Source organism: Hesperophylax consimilis, chromosome 10, assembly GCF_061612785.1.
Source record: "Hesperophylax consimilis isolate HC1 chromosome 10, BYU_Hcon_1.0, whole genome shotgun sequence".
In the NCBI taxonomy this organism is placed as follows: domain Eukaryota; kingdom Metazoa; phylum Arthropoda; class Insecta; order Trichoptera; family Limnephilidae; genus Hesperophylax; species Hesperophylax consimilis.
The window spans coordinates 10,710,093-10,728,433 of NC_142845.1; the positions used below are offsets into that span (position 1 = coordinate 10,710,093).

Here is an 18,341-nt window from a genome sequence, read left to right on the forward strand (position 1 = left end):
TATCACTATTAAAAAAAAGAAAAAAAGTAAAATGTTTACACTAACTTCACTCTGGGTATTTTGGCTATATCTCCTCATCAAAGTTGTCTTGAAATTTTTGCAACATCCTTATTAGGCTGAAATGTAATGTGGTTTTGCCGACGGTTCGTGGTTCTGACCCCAGAGATCAGAGAGGATAATGCCTACTCCTATTGACAGCGAGATGGATGAGTGATGGATGGGATAAGCGCACGAGATTGGTCCGTGGACTTTAAATAATTGAGTAATTAGTGTCAGCCGTTATTTATTACAGGTCGGGACTGTATAACTTTTGGACTATTGATTAAATTATCACGTCTCGTTACGAGTGTGCTGTATTATTTTTCTCACAATCGTGGAGATACGAAAATAAATTTATGAATGTTCTTTGAGCCTGTTCGATCCATTACAGTTAGAGTTTCTTAACATACATAACTTTTATGAAGGCATCACTTCAAAGGTATACACGGTGTCCGTTAACTCGTGTTACATTCGGCAAAATAGCGAATCTACATCACATAGATAATCCAAAAAACTTTGTCTTTCCATCTGAACATTGTGTTTTTTTTTCTTTATTTTTCTCGGCAACTAAATGATTAAAAAACTTTTAAAGACGGGTCTATGCATTTCAAATACATTAAACAGCTGATATTATCCCCCCAGCGACCGATTTTTTTCACATTCATTTTCTGACTCAATTTACTCGAAAATGAATGCTCAATTCACAAAAGTTATATCACAAAGTCGACGCAAACGTTAACGTAAATTCACCAGTTTTCAGATACTGCGAGTTTCTGGACACCATTTATAATTTAAATTATGTGTGGTCACGCCTTTTTTGGGTAAGCGTCGCCCCAAAATTTCTTTGTGAACGAGGATATTTCGCTAGTAGGAAAAAATTGTAGTTTATCGCTGATAAACACTCGGCAAACGTTTGCTGTCAGTCTTTTTTCTTATATTCATTGAATATCGTGGAAATAAGATGGAAAATTCGTTGTTAATATTTAAAATAAATTATAATAAAAAGCACAGAAATAAAATCAAATTGAATATTTTTTAAAAAACCTAGGTAACAGCGAAAAATCTTTTTCTATGCTCTTTTTGTGTTTATTTACTGCTTGCCCCCAAGATTACGATTTTTGATACTTTTTTAAGTAATCTGTGCAGTTTGCTCGAACTGTGCTCTATGGAAAAATCAGAAAAACTACTAATAAAACAATTGCCTAATTGCCTTATTTTTTTTTGCCATTTCAACAACACTCATAAACTTACGAATACCTACAACAACACGACAAAATACACTATTTCACTGCAACACCAAGTATTGGAAACCAATACTTAGGTTATGTCGATATATTTAATATTAACTTTGCGAATTTTGTGGATCACTTAAAAGATTTATTTCAATACTAATCCTAAATGGAAGTTTTATTTTTGTAAGCCAGTCAAATAGCTGTATTTTTTTAAATAATGCTCTTGTTTTTTTTGTTTCTTGCAAATAATATTTTTTAATGTAATTTTATTTTTATTATTTCTTGCTCATGTTTCAAAATTTTACCAACTATAAGTAAAAGCCCTCTGGGCGTTAAATAAATAAATAAATAACACTCCTTCACACTGCGACATTCTTCTTCTACCTTCTGAATGTAAACATATTATATTTCATCGATTTTTTTAATTTTGGGGAAAGGGTTAAGAAAATAATACGAAAACAATTATGAATTATTTAAATTAGTTTATTCTAAAATTTGACTAGATTTTGTTAAGGACTTTGTTAATACTAACAACTAAATCACCGGCGAGACGCAGCAGCGTGTCGTCCTTCACACTCAAGGTTGTGTAGAGCTGGCAATCCACCAGGGCGGGCTGGCACGCCGCCTTGTAGTGGTGCAGCAGTGCCTTCGTGGGCGGCACCGCCCTAGCGCGCTCTGCTCCTGCCAAAGACCCCAGGGCATAGTGGTTGAACACCGTCAAGGCCCTGGCGGTGGACACGAAACTCTTACTGTACTCTGGCGCTGGGCTCACCAGAGCCGAACGATGGAGATGCTTCAGAGTATGAGGAACATCTTCCATTTCTTTACTGGCTTCTTTTGTATCTATTGCAATAAGATTCACTTCAAAAGCTTCCGTCAAACTTCCATTTGTTTTACTTCCTTTTTTATTTAGTTCTCCATATTTCCGTCGTTCTTTCAAGTTGTATTTTGATTTTGGAAATGATGTTTTCATTTTGTTAGTTATTTCGGTGGTTGTGTAGTCCACGTTGAAAGAGTCGAAGAAGAAGGCATTGCTGACTGCTAAAGATGCCGCTCCTGGAGCTTCGTTCTCGAGTGGTTGTAAATCTTCTAGTAACTGACTCCAAGTCTTAACATTTCTCGGCACAATCATTTCGTCTATATCAAGAGGAACGATGTATTTTGAATTGCGTAAATTTCTATAAAGACAATCGTTATATGCTAGGAGATGGTCTCTTCTCCTCTGCCAGAGACTCGCAGCTAGTGGACGCGGAGCATCGCGAACTGAAGCTATTCCTTGTTCTGAATAATATTCCAGAACTCGCCCAACAATGTTTGGAACATACCCCACGTAAAGATCTATCTTCTCAGCTCCTAGTATCTTCAACAGTTCAAACCACTCCACAAGTCTGACTGATATGTCGTTATGAAAACTCATGTCTTTTACACACACTGTAAAATTCCTAACGTAATCACTAACATTTGGTGGCTTAATAGCTAAAACAAAGGAACTGGATTCGCAAGGATCTTCGGTAACTGTTGTGATAAAACTGGTGTCCTTGGGAGCAGTCAGGGCACAGGACACAAGGAGTGGAGTGACTGTGTCTCTGGTGCCTGGATCCCACTCACTCCACCAGATCTGTGTGACAGTTGCTTCCACTATCTCCAAACTGCTGGGAAGAGCATCGTTTTCACTGGTGGTCCAGGTTTGGCAGTAGAAAGACCCCAGCTCCTCGATTGGTGTTCCTGAAACAACAAGAAGATACAAATCAGAACAAGTGTGCGGTGAGTATTCACTAGAATGAGACAAGCGTATGAGGTAGTCTAATAAAGCCGCCGACAAAGCAAATAACGGATGGGGACTAAAATGCTATGTATCTCGGTTGTAGTTTATGATGACATCGCGACTCCGCTTCGCTGATAAATGAGGCACATAAACTGAATTATATAGAACGTGGGATCTGTGTAGATTTACGTTGAGGCCGCTGAGATTTTGTATTGAAATATCTTTTAAATTGTGCCGATAAGAACATGTTTTATTATAAAGAACACGCATTTTTAGTATACAACTTGTTCAACCAATTAGTTGATAAATCATAAATGTTTTTTTAATTAGTATCACGGCGTTAATTGGTACGTTAATTATGTGATTAATGCATCCCGTTTGAGCAAAATGCTCATTACAACACACTGTACTTTCTTTTACATATTATGTAGATTTGTACATACACACATAATTACTTTAATATTATTATGTGAGCATGACTTGTTTCAAAGAATTGGGGATAAAGGCGTCATAAAGTGAAGGCGTTAATTAGTGATGGGCGTTATTATGAGATACCCATATATACCAAAATACAAGCAAGAATTTCTTCATTATTTTTTTTAAATCAGGATTACTAAAATACAAACTTGAAATTAATGAACTCTTACTAACCTAAGTAGGTATGTTATATGCAAAAGTTTTATTGAGTAATAAAATAAAATATATACGATTTCCATCATATTTATTTTTCATTGTATTTGTAATATCAATTGTATTACTTCAGCTATATTATTTTTTGTATATTCATAATATATTTATTTTATTCCTACTTTATAATAAGTTACATCTAAATTCATCATTATTATTTCAAACATGTGTTCCACGCTCATACGGCGAAAATTTGAGTGGTGATGATTATTTACGAAAAATTTGAAAAAAAAAGAAATGTAAACATTATTTTTTCATTAGTGCCCAAATGACAAAAACTATCAGAAATTTCTTATTTTTGAGTAGTTTAAAATGCGTTCATATAAACCCACCTTTATAATAATTATTATTTCTTCGCAGTCGGTCAGTTGTTCTATTTAAGATTTGAAATGTAAGAAGATAATACTAATAAATCTAAACGAAACATGAAACAGAACAGGACACAGTGGTCGAGTGGTTTAAGACGCCTGTCCAGGTAAGACAAGAGATCCTGGGTTCAATTCCTAGTGGTGACCGTTAACTTTTTTAATATTATCTTCTTCTTCAATGATATATTATATTGTTGGGTATAACCCTCAAAATAAATTAAAAACAAGAAGAAAAATTGTTATTAAATAAATGTGAATATAATAATTCTGTTGTGTTTTCCTTCCAAATCTAAAACATGATCTTCAATCCGGCGGCTTATTATCTTCAAGGTAAGCCGTAGAAAATAATTCTCGTACGTTTTATCCAATACTAAATCATATCGTATTTTATGAAAGGGCAATCTATTCAGTAAACATAGAGGTTATTCTAGGGAAGGCTAAATACTAAATATCGACGCAGAACACGCAAGCCTATCGCGCAAGACAAATTAAATTCACGGACACATTGACAGTTCTGCACTTAGCGGTGTTCTTTTGTAAGCAATAGACGAAGCAAATTAATATCAAAAGAAGCAGCATGTATAGTAAATAGAAAAATGAGAGTACGGATACAGAATAATTACTATTGCAACTATTGAATCAATAATCATAAATTGTACAGTTATCTTGCATGTGTTTTTTTTAATATAATATATATTTTTAAATAAAACCTTTCGCTGTAATTGTTGTAAAATGTATGTTCATGTTCAACAAGATGACTTTCAGGGATCCATTGTGCGAATTGTATAATAAAAACCAAAACCTGAAATATTCCGACATATTTTTTGATACATATTGTACTTTTGGTAGGAAATTGAAGTATGTTTTCCTATATAAAAAAGAAAATTTGTACATACTTCATTCACTATACTCTTTAAGTACTTTTTTTTAACAATATTGATTATGATTTATCTCTAAGCTTGTATAAAAAAATATTTGTACCATTTTATTCGACATTGAGCATTGTCTATATACAAAATAATTTTCTGAGATACGTTTTACATGTAAAACTTTTTATTTACATGTAAAATTTTTTTTAAATTGTTATCTACCAAGACAATCCGTGAGAAGTAGTTAGGATGCAGGCGAATTCTCAAGTTATTATTTTACAAATTTATCTTTTAATTACTGTCTGTATCTATGTTTTCTCCTTACATAATTAAATGTTAAAAATAAAAAAGGCTAGTTATATGTATAAGAGGATTCATTTTGACCATTATTATGACAATATCTTTTCTGAAGCAGCGAAAACTCTCAAACGGTGATTTCTGACGTTATTTTACAAGCAATAATTATTCGCCTAAAACACTCATCCACATTGAAAAATCTCCTGATAAAAGATACATGACGCCAACAGGACACGAACCCGTATCCCTTCGATTTCCGGTCGACAGCTCTGACCACTGAGCTATGGCGGCTTATCTCTTATCCGCGAAATAATTCAATATATACTAGTGTTTCATCCAACAATTACTGCTTGTTACATTTGTCCCGTTGGCGTCATGTATCTTTTATCAGGAGATTTTTCAATGTGGATGAGTGTTTCAGGCGAATAATTATTACTTGTAAAATAATTGTTACCCTTTGTGCTATGCATAAAAAATCTTGTTTACCAAAAAAATAATAATTGATTTCTGACGTCATAAAATCTCAATCATTACGTAATCGTACCCTTGCTGTATTTTCCTTTTACCTATATGACCAATTTTATGTACCTATAAAAAAAGAACCTACGTACTATTGTCGTTTTTATTCCTTTTTTTTTCAAACTTAACACTTCATCAACACTAACATGATGCTCCAACATGAACCTATGTTATTTTTATCACTTTTAACCATAAAATTACATTTACTGCCACTACACGTCGCCTTAACATAACGACACAGAACAGTGAGCACGTACGAATTAGATAACTAAAACCACTAACCACACAGCTGTCAGTTAACAACACATTACCACATTAATTATACTTGGTTGAGTGTCTGGCCATTATATGGGTAAACGTAACAATGAAATGTTTATTCTGTCTTTAACAATAACGCGCTTGAGATGCTACAATAATCACTGATTTACAAATAAAGGTGGGCTTGAATTAATCGAATGAAAATATGGAACATCTGTAAACAAAGGTGTTCTTTGGTTAAGCATGATATAAATGGTTATTATTTCGCAATCGTTCATTAGGAAATCATAGTTGTACGAATATACATATAGTGGGCGATGTTATGTGTGCACATATGTGTTTTACATGGATAAATGGGTCACCGTGAATCTATATTTAATTTCAGTATTTATACCACCACATATTATCCTGCTGTCTTTGACAAGATTTTTTGATGGATAACTGTTATTGAAATTAACAAGGTAAAAAACAAACGCAGATCAATATTACCTATTCTTTTTTTATACAAAGTAACTACGAAAATATCTCTTCTGAAGCAGCAAACTTCACGAACGGTCAAATCCAAAAAATTGCAGAGTTTTTGCAAGGAATTTCTGTATCAACCCTACATTAGGTAAGTTATAAGTTCGCAACGTAATTCTCATCATAATCTACCCATTCGAGCGATTGGTGTCATATATACACATTTACAATATGTTTTAATTAATACCATTCCTCAAAATATTAAAATGTTAATATAAAATACTGCTTAGATAGATTTCACTATTTATCCTTTATTTTTAGATTCTATATATTTTGCACATTATGGCAAGCGATCGCTCAAAACATTTTTGCAAAACTTGTGAGTAACTCCAGAGCTTTGAAATAAAATAAGAGTATCTGCTTTGTTTTGTATTATTCAATACCAGTTAATTTGTAATCATGGCGCTGATGTGGTCTGCGGTCATTTGCATGTCATGACGGCTATATGATACGGTTTAATCTTGTTTGGATTTAAAGGTGTTTAAATAAAATCTTTGAAAAATCTGGTGGTTGGAGTGTCAAAGAGATTTATAAAATGAAATGAGAAATAAAAATACGAAACAAATTTTGAAAAAGGAAAAACTATTTCAGATTGTTTTCCTATGAACTTGTGTATCTAGAAAAATAAGTTTTCTGTTTAATTTCGGATTGGCGGCGCACAGTGGGCTGAAAATCGCCTTTCATAGACATAGAGACTTGAATTTTCAAGGGTATTTTTTTTTGCTAGAAATGGATTCTGCTGATCATTACTATGCTATAAAATGTCGTACGAAGAAATTGCGTGTACAAATGAAGGAGTTATAATTTTTTTAAGAAAAATTTGTATGGCGCTGACATTAAAAATGAGAATCTCTGGAATCATAAGGTTGGCCGTTCTATCTTTACACACAGATAATACTACTATTTATTTGTATTTTTTTGACATACTTCATATTGTGGCGCAAGGTGCGATTATTTTTTTAAAAATCCTCAAAGTTGAAAAAAACCCTTTTTAATGTTGATGATTCATTTTAATGCTTAAATGCTTTTAGGCTTGCAGTGTAAATACAATATTGTAAACTAGACAAAGCATACTCATATGTAAAGCATTTAAGCATTAAAATGAATCTTCAACATAAAAAAGTTTTTTTTTCAACTTTGAGGATTAAAAAAAAAAAATCACAAGTTTTGCCACAATACAAAGTATGTCAAAAAAATAAAAATAAATAGTAGTATATTTGTATGTAAGGATATAATGGTCAACCTTATGATTCCAGAGATAGCCTCATTTTTAATGTCAGTTCCATACAAATTTTTCTTAAAAAAATGATGACTCCTTCATTTTTACACGCAATTCCTTCATACAAAATTTTATAGCATATTAATGATCAGCAGAATCCATTTCTAGCCAAAAAAAATACACTTGAAAATTCAAGTCTCTATGTCTATGAAAGGCGATTTTCAGCCCACTGTGCACAGTGTTTTGGCTTGCAGTGTAAATAAAATATTGTAAACTAGACAAAGCATACTCATATGTAAAGCATTTAAGCATTAAAATGATTCATCAACAAAAAAAAGATTTTTTTTCAACTTTAGGATTTAAAAAAAAAAATCGGACCTTGCGCCACAATATGAAGTATGTCAAAAAAATACAAATAAATAGTAGTATTATCTGTGTGAAAAGATAGAACGGCCAACCTTATGATTCCAGAGATAGCCTCATTTTTAATGTCAGCGCCATACAAATTTTTCTTAAAAAAATTATAACTCCTTAATTTGTACACGCAATTGCTTCGTACGACATTTTATAGCATAGTAATGATCAGCAGAATCCATTTCTAGCCAAAAAAAATACCCTTGAAAATTCAAGTCTCTATGTCTATGAAAGGCGATTTTCAGCCCACTGTGCGGCGTACGACAGAAATAACAATTATCGAAAGATTGTCTCTGAACCAGAACAAGATTGAGGAACTCAAGTTTTCAAAGTAGTGTTGGTACTAGTGCTATTAAAATATCGTATTACTCACATTAGACTACTCTTTCGATTTCAACAAATTCCGAAGACATCGTGTAGTCTGATAGAACAACATGTTTACCCAAATACGAGAATGTTTTTAAGGGTTATATGTATATATTTTTAAGGCACAATCCACTTTTCATCACTTGGAAACCTATTTCCAAACGTTCTCAAGGGGCACAGAGGCACAATACAACGTTGGGGCATTTTAATTTAAATTATTAATAATCTTTTATAGAAAACTATCGTCGTTGCATTTGAACAAAGAAGGATTGAATGCTGGCATGATCGCCAACTACACCTGCGCTAACGGCTGATTCGAATGTTTCAGAATACTAACCATAAAAATATTGAATATATAATGTTAAATTTGCTCGGATAGTTACGATTTATTTCTATTTACAAGAAAATATTATTTGTATACTCCATGTTTAATGTACGGGAACTGAGTGAAGTCTGAGAACCGCTGTTATGGGAGCGTGGTTTTTTACGTGAGCCAAGAAATTAATTACGCTTTTAGTACTACACGAACCAGGACGATTAATAATTTATAGCAGATAAGGATCATTTTATAGTCTTCTAAAGACAAAGATCGTTGTTTGTACACATTGTTAATAACCTTAAAGCCTTCGTTGCGTTGATAGGATATAAAAAACGCCAATGAACAAGTGAACGAGGTTATAATAAAACAATTACGTCTAATTAATTAATTAGGGTTGGAATGTTATTTAACTTTCTTTGTTCCACATACAAGCGACTTACACAAAAAATGTGTCCAACAACGCTTGAACGCGTGAACGCTTAAATGTGAGTTTTGCGTACAAGCACCGGTGCACAGGTGTCCATGCTGCTAGCTGCTTCGAGCAGCCTCCATTGAAATATCTGTAGAACAGACTCAGCAAACCTATATTGAATAAACTATATTGCATCTGTTCATTAAAGATGATAATCGGTCTGCAACGGATTATCGATCAGATGGACCGCCCTCCTTTGCGCAGAATCAAGTAGGTTTATCGAAGTTTTTTTGTAATGTGTATTAATGTGAATGGGGCAGATGCATTTGTTTGGGAAGGGCTCTACGGACATTTATATTTGAACAGCAACTCCCAACCGTCTGCAGCCAGTGAGACGATGGCATCACCAATTGAGGTATGTTGTGAGACTGAAGGTAGCGGGGACAGAAAGGAGATGGAGGAGAGGAAAGTGGGGAAGCACATGGCTATTCAGATCCGGTCACCAAACACGTTTAAAGCCATTTTAAGCAACGTATCAACTCTAAATGATGGTCTTTCATCAGGGTGATACTGAGAGTATCCTCCACTGTGGAATTGAATACTACATATAAATTACATATTACAAATTTGATCAATTCTTAAACATCCCGTAATGGCAACTTTATTGAGGCTCTTTCTGTTCAAAGCTTTCTTATTCCTACTTAATACCATACGGGAGAGATATCTCGATCTGCTCTGGAGTAATGTAAGCTGCATACTCAGGCTGTGTAGAGCGGGTCCAGCCCTTTAATTAAAACGTGCAAACATGGTCATGGTCATAGCTCTCGATCCTGGACGAAAACACCGTTCTAAAGGATCGAGCAGTGTCGGGGATCGTGTTGGTAAGTTGAGACATTCAATCTCCTCTACGTGGAACTAATCTGCATTCCATCGTGCAGGAGCCCTTCTAAACGGATGACTTGTGCAGAAACCTTTTTCAGAAAGAGAGAAAGTGCACAATATGTATAAATAAACGTTTATAAAATTATTTGTGAACGTTTATTTACGTTTTTCTTAATGGTTCAGTAATCCCATTTTTACATATTTTTAAAATAATTTTCTGATGTATGTTTTATTTCTTTTAAATTTATGTAAAAAAATTAAAGGTTTATTTATATTCAGATTACAAGTATACTGATGAGAGATCCCATGAACCTTTTTATGCTCTGAAATCGAGGACTTCTGCCTATCAGAATGCGCCAATCAACAGAGCGACTCAACCAAAGATATTAGAAGAACGAGATGTGCTACGCGCAGTTCGTACTGAGTGGAATTGTTTTGTCGAGTGTCGCCGGTTTTGTTCACCAATACTACTGCACACCTTCGCTTGCGCTAAGGTATCCGCACTAATACATAGAACAGATTTCTGTGCGTACACGTCCCGATACCGTTCAAAGTACCCTAATTAGGTAGTACTCCGGCTACGGTCCGGCGGCCAACATAGCATATCTCGTTCTTCTAATATCTTTGGACTCAACTGTGTTGCGATTCTGCATTGACCATCGACATTTTCAACGTCACTTATAGACAGTTCAGCAACCATCTTTTGACGCACAGTAATACGGACCCCGTGACCTTTTCATACTTACCTGTATTTAAAATTTGTAATCTTTTCCGTGATTTATTGGTGCATGGCGGTTTTATGGAGAACATGACTAAATAAATGTTCTGCTGCTATGTTGATTTGGGAGAGATAGTTAGGATGCAAGCGAATTCCGCAGTTATTGGTTTGTAACGTTTTGTTAATTACTGTCCGTTTATGTGTTTTCCAAAGATATTAGAAGAACGAGATGTGCTATGAGCAGTTCATACTGTGTGAAATTGTTTTGGCCAGTGTCGCCCGTTTTGTTCACCAATACTACTGCACACCTTCGCTTACGCTAAGGTATCCGCACTAATACATAGAACAGATTTCTGTGCGTACACGTCCCGATAGTATTCAAAGTACCCTAATTAGGTAGTACTCCGCCTACGGTCCGGCGGCCAACATAGCATAACATCTCGTTCTTCTAATATCTTTGGTGTTTTCTCATAAATGAAATGGTTACTAACAGATTTTCTACAATAAGTGTTTTAAACGTTATTTAATAAAGTAGGTACTATACTATAATTATCAGATATGTAAATTGATATCATTATTTGTCATCTGATGATTGTTACAAGTAAGTTCCCCAGAAAGGAGGTGGAGTTGTTGTCGGTTGAGCCGGTCTGAGATATGGCACGTAGATAGACGAAAGCAACACGACGCAGAAAACAGTCGAAAGGTTCTCATCACGACAAATAATAATGTCGAATGACTATTCTGATGTTAGACTCATTTGCCGCAGCACATTTATTTCAAACAATTTAATTTTGGGTGACTAGGGTTATATGCCTTCTTAGGGTTATCTTCTTCTATCTATCATAAGGGCCGAGACAATTGTTGAACTCGGCCCTGGATCGAATTTAGTAAGTAATAATTTACAAATAATGGTAACTGCATTTAAAGTGATCGAGGGTATCAGGCTTCAGTATCGTCCGAAATAGAAGCCAAGATTTCGAATTATTGTTTTTGTATTATAAAATACACGGAGAAAATGACTATTGCTAATTTATTAAAAGTCTTTTCAAATTATTGTTAATTCCGTCTAAAAATTAACAGGTTTCCTGACAAACTTTTGGTAAATTATTTAAATATTAAATCATTAAATTAAATGAATTTCAATCATACTTAACCGTGGCAGCTAAATAAATATATACATTGGTCGAAGTATGATAACTTAAATATAATCAATGTGGATATGGTCGAATTAGCTCAGTGGTCAGAGCAATGCCTCGGCAAGGCAGAGGTCTTGGGTTCAATTCCCAGATGCGACCGAATCTTTTTCTGTTTCATAATTTTATTAAATTATATATAAGTCACGAAAAAGGTCATTAAAAACAAGCCTGTAAAAATAATATTAAAAAAAGAGTATTAGTGATTTAGCACATGTACTTTTTTTACACATTACAGATTTTTTCCACTATATCTTTGCAGGAGTTCCTATACAAGATGTTAAGCCCCCCTCATACCCAATTTCTGTCGATTTATAACAAAATTTCTCGATTTTCTTCAACTATTGGAGTTTTTAAGTTCCAAAAAACACTAATTTTTGATGATTATTTATTATCTTCAAAAATAAGTCTTTTATATACATATGTTATGCCAACACTTTAATTATATGAAATTCCCTCGATAAAATTATAAAAAATACGTTTTGTTCTTTAATTTAATATGTTATAGATATGAAAAAATCACAGTGTATCTTTAAATGAAGAGATTTTTCCTCTATTTCAAACGAGTCGTGTTTTATTAAATATTTTCAACATTTCCGCTTAATTATTTTCGTTATTTTTAATATTAGCGCGCTCCCTCTAACATTCATATTTACATATATCCCTTTTAAACCATCATTGAACGCTTACTACAGTGCTTTAATGTAAGTACCCAATCCTAAAACAAGAAATGTCATTTGAGAATTCATTTACAAATAATAATGAAGAAGTTATGGTGTTTTACTAACAATTTTTTTTTAATTTGAATCTAAAGATCTAAACTGTCTGTACGTAGCGATGAAAATGTGAATGGTCTATGCAGTACTGACAGGCATGTTTTGATAAGCGCTAGTTCGAGTTCTATATTCACAGAACAAACAGTTCATGAGACCCTCCACATGTGCATGTATTTGATGGAAAAATTTATCTTAATAAATGCACGGAACAAACTTCTACAACGTTTCATCGATTCTACAAATATAAACCAATTTAAATCAAGATTGGATTCTTAGTTGGAGGGAAGAATGTATTACCTTTTTTTAAATTTAAAACAACTCAATCAGGTATTGTTGAACTTATTTTGGAATCAGATATGAGCGCATCAGCAGAATGCTGCCTGCTCATTAAATAATTATAATATAATTCAGCATAAATGAATTACAAACTCTTTCAGAATTTAGCTTTTATTAGCGTTTACGGTTATCTCGACCCATTGGAACAACAGGGTTATATATGCCATTGGTATGAAACTGAGTTATTGAGGTTCAAAGTTTGTATCCCGAATAAAATAGTCACTACATTTGTGAAATGAATGTGCGGAACGTATTGTTATTGAATTATCTTTATCTTTAACAGAGATGTGCTTTATTTCAAATAAATCCATTTCAAATGGAAATGCAAAATGCAAAATGGGTATTTTCCATTTTGCATTTTAAATGCTTTTCTAAAAACCATTTTGCATTTTGCATTTTAAATGCTTTTTTCAATGCATTTTCCATTTTAAATGCTTTTTTGCAATATTCTTCCTACTATCTCCACTCATCTTTTTTTCATAAGCCCCAAATATCAGTCGGTCCTCAACCTCGCTATGAGAGATAATTTACATTTGTCAAGTTGCTCCCTGGTAGGAGCCCTGGCAATTGAGTGATACCATTACAAAAAATATTGATTCAAATACTGAACATGGGGCCATGACGCTGTAATATTAAATGTTAGATAGCAGTTTCTATGTTTTTACGTTGGCAACATTAGTCCCGCGCAAATTTTTTGTGGTTTCATAATCTGTAGTCGTGGTGTTTTTGGATTAACCATCATGTAATATGTTTGTTCTACATTGATGTCCATTATTGAACGACAAAATTGTATAAAATTCTATAATTATTTTAATTGTTTGACCTGAGAAACCATTTTGCATTTTCAATGCATTTTGAAAATAGGTATTTTGCATTTTCAAATGGAAAAGTTTTGACCCATTTCCATTTTGCATTTCAAATGGTTTTGGGTACCCATTTTGCACATCTCTGATCTTTAAGAACTTAAGAACTAAAAAAAAACACGTGACATTTATCCAAACAACTTAACAAAAAACACTGTACCCAGAGCAACAGGGTTCTACCTGATTATTTTAATTAGATTTTTTTTGCTAAATGATATGTTTTTTTCATAGAATGTTCTTAAACCCAAAGATATATATATATATATATATTTTTAATTAGAAAATATGGACATATTTAGTGTTCTATAGAGAAAAGAACCTTTTTGCCCAAGGGCATCTGGTGGGATGCCACCAAAATTTTAAGCCATTTTTTATTGATAACTTTCTTCAAATGGTTTTTGTTACCAGATCCGAAAAACTAAAGAACCGATTTCATAAAATTCATTAAATCCATTAGCCTTTCATCATTCCCCAATATTGGGGGTGCCATAGGCCTACGTTCCTAGTAATACCTAGTATAGTAACTTGCGTGTGGTGTTCACGTGAATAAGATGTTCGATTGAAAAATGCTAGAAATGTAAGAAACATGAAAGAATTGAGGAATGTGGAAAGTACTGTAATGAATCTGCCATCCAATAATTAAATAAATGAAAGCTTCTAGTGATTAGTAAGAAGATATCTTATGAGAATTTCTTCTCGTATTGTACTGATATCTTGGCTGTAATTAAATTGAACCATCTAGACATAAAGCGAACAACATAGATAAAATTCCTCAGCAGAAGAGGCATAAACATTTCAGGCAAGATTTTCTTAATGATGTCGTTAATTCGCCCTGTCAATGAACACGAATAAAATACCATAGTAAACAACAGAAAGACATTGGTAGAATATATTGATTATTGTTACCAGGAGTAACAAAAAGCTCCAAAGAAGCACTATATTTTCGTGTTTTTTATCATTGAGATCGCTAAAAACAATGTCTTAATTGGTATTTGTAGAGTTATTAAAATGTCATGGCTGTTTTAAATGGCTGGGTGAAATGAAACCATTCCGTGATCCCGCGGCATTTGCTGCCTGGAGTTATATCGGCAGCAGTCTCGGGAATCTCCTCTGGCCCTTGCGGCGTCGCTCTACACGGCCCGTTCAGAATTTATACTTCACGAGAATATATGGCTGTCACGTGCAGCTATTTAAAGACTAGGCACGAACTGCGCTTTTCAACCTCGGGACTGTAGTCTGAAGTTTGTACAGCACCGTGCCTATTCTCTGAAAAAACTATCTGTTGTCTCTGTACAGCCAATGTACAGGCACAGGCGTACAGCGTACCGTGTGCTCGTGCAAGCTGCAAACTGAAGACTCCATTGTTTCGTATCTCGCAATGCCAGATTGAAATGAAATGCCAATGAAAGTGAAAGAGCTGAACAAAATTCAAGTAATCTAAAAAGGAAGACAGTTGAAAGCAACTCTTATTAAATAATGTATGATATATTCACTGTTGAAGTACGGAAAATATATGGCGTGCAAGTGGATGGAAAAGTCAATTAAATGCTTAAGCCGGGTGATGTCTCGACTCTTGACGCGTATATGACGTTCTACCCTCTTCACCTGTCGGAAATGTTAAATGTCGGGAATGATTAGGTAGGTAGTTTTGGCAAATTTCTATGTTTATTTCGTCATCTGTAGTACTATTTTAGATATGAGACGTGTTTGTTAGAATGTATTCCTAAGACAAAACCACGCCATAAAATATATTTTGTTGATATCCAAATATCTATGTAATTAACTGGGCGTAGCGAAGTTCTGTTTTATGGACTATGTACTCGGGCGTTTTTTGGCATTTCGTCTTTCTGTAAATATGTTTGTTACGTTCCGGTTCCGGTTCCGGATAAAGATGGTGGCCGTTTTAACCTGTCGTGCACCGTAGTAGCCGACAATTCTCTGCATATAAGTCGCTATTCTGGGGAAAATATTATCTGGTATGACGGTACAATTTACAAAGATATCATTTAGCAAAAAACATTACGAAAAAAGAATCAGCCTACGTGCCGGGATAATTTAACGTTAGGACTCGACGGGACAATGCTTCAGTAAATATTTTATTTTCAAATATATGATCGATCGTCGATTCGTTGTGTTTATTAATTAAGTAGGTAGGTATTTAAGTACCTACTTACAAATCCTTTGATTTCAGAGGAAACTACTAGATACAACATCCTTAGTTGAAACCCAAGTATAGATAGGTGCAACATAAACTCAAAGGGTTCAAATGGTGCACTCTGATAGCCATCTACTAAATCATCTTACAATCCTGTGGTGTAGTACATTACAGACAACAGAAGACCGAACCCCGGAACATTAAGGATCATGGACCAAAGAGTAAAGATGGAAGCTATAAACCATAGCTAAGTATAGTAGCATTTTCCAACCATCGCGATATGAAGTCGCAATATCGTAACTTGAAGATTTTTAAAGAATCTTCAAAAGCTGCGATTGATAATATACGGTGAGTTCAGGTCAATTCAAACTACTGAATATGTTAAACGCTGTGAGTTGAGTAGACCACATTGTATTCAATTATATACAAATTAAAAAAGTAACATGAAGTTCTTCATAATGTCAAGCCACAAATTATTTGCTTTCATCGATCAAATGTGTTAATTTAATAACCTGGAATTTCCAATTAAATGTAGGTTTGGGTAAATACTCATAAATTGTGACGTTTCCTAAAGGCTTGGGCCCGGTTTTTAATTTCGATTCATGTTTTAACTTTTACTTTGGGAAATTATCTTTTTGTGGGACACCTACCCATACTGGATTGATTTTTGATTGAAAGATAGAATTTTAATTATTAGTTTGAATAAGAAAAATGATTGTTCTCTAGCTAGAGACGTGAACTGTCCTTATCAAAATTAATCTTTTTCGGGTTTCCACTCACCTCGCTATGTTGGCTATCATCATGGCAAACTTCTTTCTGCAGGCTGTAGTCTGAAAAACTCAGAACTGCACTCGTACCACGTATGTTTTGAAACCATCAAGAGGGGCATCTTCCTGTAGTAATACATTCTTCAAATACCAGTTATGTGACACAGTAAAGCATTTTTTTCACCGAAAAGTCACCTTGTCAGTGAAGTTACAAAACTCATGTAGGAGCAGAACACTATATGTTTTATGATGTATGCGACATGAATGCTTCGTCATCTCTAATTATCCTTACATATTAACAAAGAGGCAGGATAAAAAGGATTTCATACCTTTAATGCGCTAAGTTTTTTTTTCAATATTCAAGTTTAATGAACTTCGAGATATGATGATGAAGCAAGTATGGGTTGTATTATAGCCATTCATCGTCTTGTTAAAAACCCAGTTATCTCATGGGCAAAAAAATTACAAAACATTTTGACTACCCGTTCTTATTGTTCAGCACCACCATATTATGATCTGATTTGTATTGTGTAATTATTATACTTTTTTATTGATCTGTTTAATATTTGCTCACGTCTTTCACAATATGCAACTAACCAATGTGTACGATTTGATTGCCACTGGTTTTTTACACCAATTAAGTTGTCATTGAAAAAATCCATTCTCACAACTCATTTTCTATTCACCAAAAAATAATAAAGGAGGTTTCACGACGTCAGACCGTGCGCGTTTGAAAGGATGGTAGGTTTTTTTAACGTGGTGCCATCAATATGAACTACTGTTGTACTGCGCAAATACCTACTGTTCGCATTTATTATTTCGAGCAAGAAACTACGTTGGTTTCGTGAGAACAACAAAATTTTTGATTCTGTTATAATTATATATGTTGGTAAAGAAAAATATCGTATGTTTAAATAATAGTAATAATCTTCTTGAATAGTGTCAAAAAACCCTGGACCTTTATCAGCCTAAACCCATCCTGTATCCAATAAAATATCTCTGCCATATGTTATTTTCATATAAAACACTCGTAAGTAACCAAATTTATTACATCCTTTGGTAACAAATAATCATGGCTTATAACGGGAATTTATTTTATATATATTTTCAATTTGTATTAATATTTCAGGCAACTAATTATTGCTTATAATTATTTGTTATCCTTTATGCTATGCATAAAACCTTGTCTTATAAACATTAGTTTATCATTAAAAAATAATACATCCTTTGGTGTAGTCTGTTGTTAACCTCGGTTTAACGAGGTAATGTTTCAATTAAAAAGCGTGATATCGTGAGGAATCAATAATTTTCTTAGAGACGCAGATAAACATATATTTTATTGACATTTTAACCTTTGTGCATGAC

At 33.8% G+C, this 18,341-nt stretch overlaps 1 protein-coding gene across 1 annotated transcript in view; it reads right to left on the bottom strand.

Moving 5' to 3' along the window:
* Window positions 1-1,770: 1,770 nt before the first annotated feature.
* The window catches only part of LOC149420269 (uncharacterized), a 59,947-nt gene continuing 43,376 nt past the window's right edge, over window positions 1,771-18,341 (bottom strand). Inside the window, exon 3 of the mRNA XM_089636066.1 lies at window positions 1,771-2,996. Coding sequence (XP_089492192.1) covers window positions 1,771-2,996 — 1,226 coding nt within the window. The remainder of the gene's footprint in view (window positions 2,997-18,341) is intronic.